The 11,943-nt window shown below is 43.9% G+C and overlaps 1 protein-coding gene across 1 annotated transcript in view; it reads right to left on the minus strand.

Moving 5' to 3' along the window:
• LOC117252808 (uncharacterized) overlaps positions 1–10,930 on the minus strand; it is a 35,003-nt gene extending 24,073 nt beyond the window's left edge. The window contains 2 exon segments of the mRNA XM_033620006.2: positions 10,574–10,682; positions 10,685–10,930. Of these exon segments, the coding sequence (XP_033475897.2) occupies positions 10,574–10,682; positions 10,685–10,817 (242 nt within the window). The 5' untranslated portion in view covers positions 10,818–10,930.
• Positions 10,931–11,943: the final 1,013 nt, after the last annotated feature.

An 11,943-nucleotide genomic window follows, 5' to 3' on the forward strand; every position in this document is an offset into this window, starting at 1 on the left:
GCATTGATGGAGAAATGCTCATACTGTTGATAAATCATGTTTAACTCCTCCTTTGATGACAGCTGCGCAAGTCAATATGAAGTATAAGCTGACTGCCTATTTGACCCATAAGACTACTTGCTCAGATCCACCCTCTGAGTAACACTGACTGATCTGTATGGTGTTTGACTGGGTGGAGGACACAGCAGACACCCCTGGAGACTATTACAGACCACTGAAGCTATTTGGCCTGAAGAGAATGGTAAATAGTGGGAGAAATGACAGAGGCGATGGAGCACCAAATTATAAGAAAGAGCAGAAACTGTAGCTAGACTAAATGTAGGAGAACTTGGGTTATAAAAGTACAAAAAAAAAAGATAACAACACAGTGCATACAATATCAGTCAGTGGGGGGTGAGGCAGTGAGGGGCAGAGGGAGAGACAGGATGGAATGCTGACAGGAGGAGAGGAGGGAGGAAAATGTCTGTTCTCAGCAAAACACAGAGCCAGAGAAGTTTAGAATATGACAAACTAAACAAATAAGTAATTAAATCAGTGCCAAGGCCCAGTGAGAGAAAACAGCCCTCTGTGTGTTGAGGCAGATGGAAAAGAGCGGGGGATGGACAAAGACAGAAAGGGGGACAAATAGCATGCTGCTGTATGTTAGTCGTTGATTCAAAATGTCTCAAAACTTGCAACAAGCACACAGCATTATCACGTCAACTGAGACACAGCTGAATGGGAGTGAACATGTCATCAGGTGATGAACTGGGAGGTTGTAGGTGGAGTGGTGCACGGACAACAGTTGGTCTCATGTTACAGCCATGAGTTCATCCACAGATAACACTAGTCAGTCACTGTGTAAATAGAGCTGAACGTGTACGAATTACTTAGCTTCCACATTTCTCTCTGTGTAATATAATCTGCATTTTCCATACAGGCAAGTGTCTGTCAGTATAGGTGAGTGTCTGAATGACACAGAATGAGAGAGCAACATTTATGACCACAACAACTTGAAGCTTGGAGCAGCTCAGTTTCACTGGATTCACAAAAACCATACCTTGTTTTTCAAAGCTATTGGACATCAATTCAGCAAGGAGAAAGAGTCTAGTACCCCCCCGGTTGTGTGTCAAACGTGAGCTGTTCACAGAGATGATGCAGGTATGTTTTCACTCAAAGGCACAACTCAACTCCAAGTCAACACTCAGCACTAAACATAATTCAGTCAGGAACACTTTAGTCAAAGAAAACTTTATTTCCATTTGCAGTATTATATTTGGCGGTTGGCTCTGTTCTGGGGCCTCTCTGCCTTTCCTAGGCCTATGCAGAAAGACTCTTCCACACGCCTACATGGAAAGCATTAGGTGGAGAGAGCACACCTCACTGCCCTTCCATGTGCAAATGAGGAAAGCTTGAGGCAGAGAAAGCAAACCTCCCTGCCCTTCCATGTGCCTACATGGAAAGCTTAAGGCAAGGAGAGCAGCAGTAAAGACCTCCCAAACAGAGCCAGCATCAATGACAAACAGAAATGACACTGATAAGTCAGACACAACATAAAAAGGAGGAGCTGGGGTGGAGGCGAGTTGCAAAGGGGCTTGCAGAGGAAGCAGCAACAGTAGGCAGACCAGAGCAGTTTAAATAGGGCGCCTTGAATGAGATTTGCCAACTGGTTGCATAGAAAGGAATCATGTGATCTATCAGCTGACTCCCTTCCATCAATCAGTTGATTGAGCTGTTTGAGATCAGCTGATGTAGCTGAGATGTGAGCTGAGTTACCTGCCTGAACTTTCCTATTTCTAAAATCAACCTGAGCATTTGCATTAGAGAATGCAGCACTGGAGTTAAGATAATCAAAAACCTTTATTAAATATTACTACATAATAAAAGTTTTTCCCCTCTGACTAAAATGTGTAAGCAGAGCTGACGTGGCCCTCCCTGTGCACACACTGTGCAGTGAGAGAGATATATGACATTACTCAAACATACAGCTAAAGTAAGATAAAGCATTTTCGGTCTTGCCCAGTTTTTGACTTTGTTAATAAAAGACAGCAGTGCTTGGGGCTGAAACAGTGGTGAAATCTTTTTTTTTTTCTTTTTTTAGGGTTTAGAATAAGATGAGTGCAGGAAGTTTAATGACAGGAGGGTGTGGGCTTAAGAGTGATGGGGCACATGGAGACGGAGCACCAGTCTATTCAGGTTAGAGAAAGCCACTCAAAGATAGGGTTCACACTGGGGAAAGCAATGAAAGGCACCAGGGGATGTAGATAGGTATAAATGGATAGGGTAAGAGGGGCGCGTTTAACAATGGAGCACAATGGGGACACAGCCAGAGTGTATTGGAGGTTTCCAAGGGGGCAGAGGAGTATGTGGTTTTTGGGGGTAAGTGTGCTGATGAAAGTATTACAGGGGTCTGTATGGGGTAAATTGTTATGACTCTTAAAGGGAGGTATATGGTTTGTTCAGAGAACTATAGGGGAGGAAAGGAGAGGAGAGGAGAGGAGAGGAGAGGAGAGGAGAGGAGGAGAGGAGAGGAGAGGAGAGGAATGACGATAAATCCTATAAAATCTTGGTCCACTGGGATCGCTCTGGCATTTCCTGTGCATGCTGTCCCACACTGCTACACACACACACACACACAGCCTCATGTCTCTATATCACAGTTATTATGCGACCATTAAAAACACGATGACATCTTATCGTCAACCATTTCCTTCAGTTAAAGTAAACTCTCTCAAGTATCACATACCCACTTAGACCTAATTTGGCCCGTCTTCTTTGCTGCCTCTCTTGATGCTTTGATCTTCCTCTCATTCCTCTTCACCCCTCCACCTGTCCTCTCACATTCCCCTCCTCTTAGCTCCATCACTCCCCCAACTTCAATGATTCTGCTTTTCAACAGCCTCTCGTCAAGACCACCCCACTGAACTCGTCTTCACTCACTGCGATTCTTTCTCTTCCCTCTCACGCGTTGTCCTTTCTCATCTCGTTATTCCTCTATATTTCTTACCAAGTGTCCTTGCCCATTCATTTGCACCTTCTTCCCAGCCTCCTCAGTCCCTCTCCACTCATCTCCCTTAGCTTCATTCAGTCTCTCTCAACAAACAACCTAGCTTTCCCACCAGGGTCGTCAGGACAACGGAGCTCCCCGGCTCTCCTCACCCGCGGCCCAATCCCACCACCGGCAAGCGAACAAACAAGACAGCAAAAAGGAAAGGGGAGTTCCCAGTCAAGGCCCTGCAGTGTGACTTTGCAAGACGCTAATAGTTAACCCTGAGAATGTCATGACTATAACCAAGGTCCTCCTTTGTAACCATGGTGAAGTGGAGGAAATTGTTTAAGCAACTTGGCAAGCGTAGTGATGATACCTCACAGCATCAGGACAGCTATGGGAATGAGAAAGGGGTGCGTCTTTATTGAAGTGGCTCAGTCTGTCTGTGTGTGTGCACTTTCATGTTTTTGCATGTATATGCACGCTTGTATAAAATATGTATGAAGGTGTCAGTGCGTCTGCCTGATGATCTCATGACCGTGTAATTAAGAGTGAAATAACAATAAATATGTTATCGTGTGTCAAAAGATTCTTGGCTGCTGGTGTTGTGCTTGGCAGGCTCGCAAAAACACGAGACACAGCAACACAGAACATGACGTGATGTTTCGGCGTGTGCTTGGTTACCACATTCATGCAGGCTGTGGCTAATTCAGCAGCTACAGATGCCAGAAAAAAAGTGATGGATTTTTAAAACACGTCCTAACTTTTCTATGATGTAGAGTATTTTCTAGATGTCACGTATTTGGTTTGTTTCTGGAAATACATCAAAACACCTGTTATCTCTCCCACAAGGATCTTTTAGAGATGACCCCTCATTTGGCCTGATTCTCAGACCATCTTTCCCGAGTTAATTCTTCAGCAATTAAACAGCTGTGTGGGAGCTACTCTGGAAGATGTGGGAGCAACTCAAGAGAACATTGTGTCTCACTATCTCCTGCTTCAGCAGTTTGCAATCCAAGCGTGGTGACAACATTAAGATAGGTAGCTCACACTCATATCTGTTATAATATGAGATGCAATGAACTTGAGTGCTGATGGCTTGGTGCCACAGATTACATCTTTGGCAAACTGTGCAGCTAAGACACAAGTTAATATCAGAGGAAGATTTTATTTCTGTGATATCATTTTGTGGTTCCCCTAAAAGTGCCTCAGCTGGCTGTAGGACACACATACCAAAACACATGCACACCATGCACTGTATTCATCCTCTTGCCAATGTTTGAAGAAACACTGAAATACAGATGTTTTTAGTCAGCTATCTGACACACCCTTGGAAATACCACTCCGTATGATGCACTCAAGGCTCATTAGTTAGATTAAACAAGCAATTCAGCTCAATCTAGCTTCCATTTTTCATAGCACTTGCATGAACAATTCATCTGGTTTCACAAACACGCAGCCAAAGTTTTCCAGCAGAGCGTCTCGGCCTTGATCTTGAACTGCGACGGGAAACAATAACATATTTGTTGTGGTCGCTGCTGTGGGCATAAAAAAGGACAGATTTCCAGCGGAAACAATGTGCAGGGGGCATCTGGATTAAGGTCAACTGCTCCGAGGCACTCGAACGAACAAAAGGAGGATTTGATAGAAAGGTCAGGTGTGAGGACGGCTGACAAAAAAACGTCAAGGGTTATTGTTCACAGCGATCTTTATATAAAACATTCACAATAATAAAAACAGGGATGCCACACCTGCGAGATACAATGACGTTTTCATGGCAGCAGCTCTTTTGTGTTTATCTTTACACAGAAAATTGACACCAAGAAGAATAACAACACTGCAGTGCCACCAAGTCATGAATCATTTATTACCAACCTTTTGCATCTTCTATGGGGCAATTACAAGTCACACTTCAACACGGTGTCAATTTGTGGTCTTGCACCCAACAGTTTGCACGCTAAGGAACCCAAACATACAGAGACACACAATACACACGTACAGTATAAACTCCTGCAGTCATGTCTCATCATGCCTGAGACCTACTATTACACTGCAGCTTCATCTTAGACCCTAAATGAACCTAAAACAATGTTTAGAGGAGTAGTAAGCAGTTGTTTAGTGATTACTGTTAGAATCATTCTCTAAATCCATCTAAACAAAGACATATAACAGCTATTATAGCCATCATCTTCCAACATGCCACCCACAGACACGCTCACACAAGCAACTAGGTAAGCTGAGGGTACTCTTTTGCAGAAGGCACAACCTACACAGTGCTGTTGTCATCTTTGAAACAGGAACTATGTTGGAGGTATGCAACCGCTTTTTAAAAACTTTTATTCAACCAGGATATGCCTGTGTCCTAATGAGACACTTACATGCTTAACTTCGGCCCTAGTGCCCCACTACAGGTACTTGAATGGCCCCAAGCACCACTCTGGTCAGCCCAAGTTAGTGCTCAAGTGCCCCAGTGTCCAGCCAAGAAGTAAAGCCACTCAGGTCGGGCCAAGTTCCTGTCCTGCTTGCTCTTGCAACGGCGGTGTGACCTTAGGGTAAAATTTCTCCTAATCTGGAATTCTTTGTGATTTTCACTGCTGCTCCTTGTGTGAATGGCTGCCCCTATGTTTTTGCTTTTAGGGCCTATGCCTTACTGCAACTGCAATACACCAAAATAGTGTGTGTGTTTTTGCTTCAAGGTTTTCAGCAATAGCATGCATGCTTCTTTGGAAACCATTGGAGATCTATCACAGACAGCTACTGCACAGTATTGCACAGGAAGCACAGACAGACAGAGACACAGTTCGACGGGACAGAGATAGTGAGAGAGGGGACTGGGCATTGGTCCACTGTAGTCGCCCTTTGACTTCCCATTTATAGCATATGCTATTTATATCAAGGATCAATCGAACATGTCCTGTTGCCATTCAGCTTGATAACAACACCATGTGTGGTCTTTGAAGCCTTTTCCTGAGCAGCAATAGGAAACCAACCAGACTGCTTGTTTTTTTCATCTGCAGGATTCCAAAGTCAGGTGATCAGAGGAATTTGTTTCAATGTACAAAGCCCCAGCAACCTTTATCAAGCTAGATAAGGATTATACGACAGCTCATGTGTAGACAGCTGCCATTAATGTGCCATTCGGTCTCTTTTTGACAGGTAGGTGTTTGTGAATAATTAAGGAACTGGGTAAAAAGCAGAACCTGCGCAAGGAAGTTAGGCAGTGAGCAACTTCTTGATAACTGTGTGATGATCGTTGTTTATCTTTACAAACAAGATAACTGACTTGCTGTAGATATAATCTTCATCTTGAATCAGGAAATACTGATCATCTACAAACAAGCAGAGGCAATTAAGCATGTGCATTCACACACAATGGCCGCCCTGCGTTTTACCTTTCTCCCTCCCATCCTCTCCCCACAACCACAGGTGTATTTCATGTAGCGTGTAACTTTAGAGCAAGGAACTCTTTAGGTGTCGGTTAATCATGCATGAGCCTGTGGAAGTTCTGGCAAGTAGCAGCAATGCAAACACCCCGGGCTGATGCTGAAATAAAGGCTCCGACATTTATCAACGGGAGAGTCCCTTCACAGGAGATCAGAGGCCTGGAGAGGAGAGGATAGCGTGGTGCTTCTTAGATGAGAATGAGTAAAAGTGATTACTTGGGTTTCCCACAGACTGTCAAAATCAAAGAAAAGATAAATGAAGGTAAATTAACTGTAGCCAGACTATTAATGAAGTCAGAAGCTTAAATGGTGTGTTGTATTATACTAGAGAGTTTTTTTCTAACAGCAGCAAAAGAACAAAAACTTGGATACTATTTACAGAGTGTTACTGCAATAAAGTGGAGGCCTTTAAAAATAAGTGCTGCCACAGCTATTTTTTTTATTTCATAACAATATTAAACATAGAACAGTACTGAGAACTGAAACTTCACCCATGTGCATAACATGGAAACATGCAAAAACACAAATGACCCTCTCTAGAGCCTGTGTTTGCAGGGCTACTGTTGAACAACATGACGGACTATGTGGTAGAGGACCATCTCTGTATGTAGATGTAAACAGCTCATTCTATGGTAACAAAAACACAACAATCCCTCAAAAGATAACATAATAGTTAAATATTATACACCACTTCTGTCAATAGATGCTCCTAAATCCCACACAATGGACCTTTAATATCTCGAGTTTCGTCATCATTATCATTTGATGACAGATCACTTTGTGGCTACCATTCTGCCAAACAAAAAAAAAGTTGCAAGTGAAGGCATGACATTTGTTCTTCCGAAATTCTCAGGAAATTCTTAAGGCCAAAACACACCGGCGGCATCATTGACGTGAGTCAAGTGCCGCCCCCAACACACACAAAAAGCGTCGCGCTAAAACAGGATTCATGTTTTTATCTCTTCCAGGAATCTAGGAGGATATTTGTATTAGAGTATGTAGCATTTTAGTAATATAAAATAAACTGTAATGTCATTTTCTAAGCAGCTTGTTTTCTTTCTGAATATATGGCTGCAGTACATTTTGCCCTACGTCTAGAATTAGACTTTCAACCCAGAGTGAATGAAGACAAGATGAATTGCTCTGTGAATACTCCATATAAACTGAATCACTCTGTTACTACAATGAAATCAGATATTTACTTTATGCGTCACTCCCTGGCTGCTGACTATAATCTCCTGCAAGAGAACACAGTGAAACACTTAGCACAGCACAGGCAGCTTCAAAGTGTGGACAGCAACACAGAAGTCTGTGAAGGTGTGTTCAAAGTCACCACGGCCCACAGATGTCTGGATTCAGCCTACACCCGAGTATGATGACTAGTGGTCAAACTGCTCCACAGCTCAACGGGAATTCACATCTGATATGCTCTGTAAGGCCGAAACAATGCGCAAACATTTTTCTATGATTTCTCCTCCTCTTTATCATGCTTGGCTAAACTGGTGCTGCTCTATTTGATACTTGGCAGGAAGACACCTCTGGTATTGCATGCTGCTTTGGTCTTATTGGAGGTGAACAAGTGTAAAATGTGCAGAGCAAACCATTCACTGAGGTACTTTTATTGAACTGTTAAAAGTATTTTTCAGTTTGTGTTAAAACTACAACATACGTTAGAAATATGTCAGCATAGTCGCTAACATACATTTCCAATTGAGCAACAGTGACCTCACTTAATGTGCCTATTTGAGTCATTAGTTTCAAACTGGACATAAATCATGATTTCTGCTGTTAGGAATTAGACGTATTTTCTGAGAATTAGACAATGTCCTTGGGAACATGCATTATCACTGTTTCTTTTTCTTTCTGTCTCCCAAAGCACACACTAACACAAAACACATGTACACAGTGCAGGTTTCCAGCCTACAAGTGAGACACTTTGTAGTCTTCAGTGGTCTGGGACACTGAGGAGAGACCTCCAAGGCTGTATGTTGAGCAGAGAGATTTGAATGAAGGATGCATTGAAATTGCACCTCTTTTCTTCTGAGTCTCACCCACAAAGGGTCTGTTTCCCATTCAGGACACAAGGTCATTAGATAATACACAGAGGGACCTCAAGGCCACACAGTGGGGGCGGGACCGCTCAACAAAACAAGCCTCCTACCCCTCTCCGTGCAAACTTCTCAACACCCCCAACTCACTTTAATAGTCTCTGCAGGAAGCATATGCACACCCAGTGACAAATATATTCACATGCAAACTCACATAAAATCCCTTCGACACACACAGACGCACGCACGCGAGGTGGTCTGTTTCGGTGGTTTGACAGTGGGAATCATGACATCATCGTGTCCCCCTACCACCTCTCTATTCAGTCACAGCGGAGTTATTTAGCCTCTCTAAAGTGGGCTCAGTGAATGCTGGGGGATTTTTGTCTTTTTCTCTTTTTATTCTCTTGTAAGCTCAACCAAACACGTGCTTGTTGTGGAAAGATGCATCGTGTGTGTGTGTGTGTGTGTGTGTGTGTGTGTGTGTGTGTGTGTGATTGTTTGACAGGCAAAGAGTTGGCAAAGACACAATCCAGATCTGTTGTTCACTGAAACTTTAGAGAAAAGCTCTCCAATGAGAAACTGCTGGATCAGTGAAGTATCAACATGAGGTGTTGCCATGGGAGTAAACCTCCATAGTGATACTGAACATGGAAACTTTAAGAGATTTTCCAAATGCAGGAAAGAATGGAAACTGAGCATGTTCTGCCTGGATGGGGAACTTCTTTCCATTCAAGAATATGTCAGATTTTTAGCTTGTCAGGGTTAACTCATAGTGTTCTGAATTCCATTTCATCAAGTGTGCATGGCGTCATGAGAAGCCAGGAAGAAGGTAGGAAGTAAGTGGGCAGGAAGAGCCTGTGGCAGAGAGGGATGTGAGGCAGAGGAAGATGAAACAGAGATGGACAGAATCAGTCCTCTACTTCCACATGAGCACGTGTGTGTATGTGGGCTCGGGCCTTGGCCTATTTCTCTAAACTATAACTTCATCAAAGCGAGCAGTTACATGGAAAGTCAGGTCATACTGTAGTATCTAATCTAATTCTCCCATGTCTGTGGCTGGAGATGACAACACCACACACACACAGTAAAAGAGAGGAAGAAAATTGAGAAAGATAATGAGACAGGGAGATGGGTATTGTTTGGAAATGATGGATAGATCACTGTGGTTACAGACCAGCCAAACTATGTGACAAAAGGACAGAATAAGCCAAGTGTCAGGTGGTCAGGTTACAGCGTGACGTGCATGGTCTCACATATTCTGCCAGAGCAGGATAAATGAAATATTTCAACTTTTCATGTGTCTAAGAGTCATCTAGAGTCTAAATGTATGTTAAAATTTAAAGCAGTGAGTGAGTGCCTCTGAGAAAACACTCCATGTGTTTCCTTATACTTGAACTCTGGTTCTGTATCCATGTTCTAAGATGACTCTGCCCTGGATTCTGTTCTTAAATAACCTTGGACACTGTAATAGATCATCAATTCTGTATTATTGGTCAGTCATGTGTGTGGTACTCTTGCGTTCTGTCTGTCAAATTAAAGAGCCTCTCCCTGAAAGACAACCCCTGTCAAGAGATCAGCACATCAACAGAAACATGATCCCCAGCACAAAGAATGAAACCTTACAGCTCCTGGGGGAGAATAGCAAAGTCATGGAGCGGCAAGGCCCCGGTGAGGGCAGCGGGCCGCCGGCCAGGTGCTGCGCTCTGAGCCACACCAGCCGCCTGGCGTGCGTAATGGACGGCTATCCACACCTCACGCCAGCTCTCCGAGGGGATGTAGAGAGTCGATACTAAACCAGCCTGTATGCATTTGCCCTTACTGGACTTGTAAAGACAGTCCAGGTTGCGTGCTGTCCCTGTGTTGGCCAGTTCTGTAACCCGCATTGGATTAATTGAAATCAAGCCTCTTCTTACGCAACCGCTAACCTGGATGTGCGTAAACAGCTACGACAGTAAAACGAGATGGAGAACATTAAAGTTTCATAAAGTTGTCTTGTCTTTGTTATTTCTCATTCTACAAGCGCAGAATTTTTTAAAATGGCATTCAATCTTATATGTTAAGATGCACACCAAAAGGATTCCCATGCAGTTTAACGCAAGAGCACTCAGTGTTACCAGTTGGTGGAGGAACGGGGGTTGATGATGTCCTCTTTGGCCGTGAGCAGCGACAGGCTGTAGGTATCAAGGTTGACCGTCTGCGAGCTCATGATGGCAAAAGTTTCCAGACCACTCCCGCAACTTCTCTCTTCACTGGTCCCGACGGTTTTCGGGGTCGGACTACGTGCTGGAAAACAGCCACAGCGGAACACCGAGGGTCGTTCACGGCCGAGAAAACAGCAGTAAAGCTATGCGGGGTCATGCAATGTGGGCTTAAGTTCCAATTTGGAGCGATCCGTGCAGGCGCTGCGCACTCACAGCGTGGAGGAGACTGCGACTGCACACTGGTCTTTGTGCAGCGGGGTAGAAGAAGTTTTCACTATAAAGCCCCACCTCCCGTTGAGAGAGTGGAAAGCATAATGACTTCACTAGCTGGGTCACTTTGGAGGAAACGTAACCGCTCTGCTACACGTACTGATCGTAACTGCTCCGTGCATCCTGCTTGTCCTGATTTTCACTTCTTAAGGCAACTTGCCTGCTCTTCAGCTGCCTTCCACTGCGACTTTTATACACTTTGCTGTTTGAAAGACAGTTATTGCACCATACCACCACTATTTACATAATGCAACCAGCAAATGCATGATAGCTGAGGGTCAATAGCATAAAATAAGCACATAAAAATATTTATTTTGCGAGCTTTCCCACATAATTGTGATGGATTACATTTGAGCAAAAATCCAGAGTATTGTTAATGTGGTTTACAGGGGCAGTGAGGCAGTTTTGGATCTGTCAGTCTGTCTTTGTCTCTTTTTGTCTTTGAATCGGCCCCCTCTGGCCCTTGGCAGACTCCAGAGAAGCCATTTACAGTGCAGGCAATCTGACCGAGCCAAAGGAGGGCCAATTTCATGGGAACTGAGTCTGAAGCAAGCTGCATATAAAAAAAGAGGCTGTTTCAGTGTTAAAAAGCAGCTGGGGGTCTGTTCAATGGCTGCCCAACAGTGACACACACACACAAACTGACCACCCAATCACACACACACAAACACTGCCATGCACCGATGCACAAGCTCACACATGCACACGCGCACAAGCTGTGAACTCTGGACAAACTTGCTCCAGACATGCAAGCACACATACACACTCATGCACTGGTATTCAACTGTGGGTCAGTGGCATGGGGGTTTAAGATGTTGGATTATGGGAATGTTCCTGAGCTCTGTAATTTACTTAGCAGCCATTCTTAGATAATCCAGGACAGATGTCGGGGATAAAAGTCACAGGTTTTCTATTTTCCAAGGTGTCAGGCTCAGGGGGGCTTTGACCTCATGAAATTTGATTTCAGATCACTTTTCCTCACATCAAATACGCCATGCCATGCTTTGCACTGC

Source organism: Epinephelus lanceolatus, chromosome 9 (assembly GCF_041903045.1).
Source record: "Epinephelus lanceolatus isolate andai-2023 chromosome 9, ASM4190304v1, whole genome shotgun sequence".
Classification (NCBI taxonomy): domain Eukaryota; kingdom Metazoa; phylum Chordata; class Actinopteri; order Perciformes; family Serranidae; genus Epinephelus; species Epinephelus lanceolatus.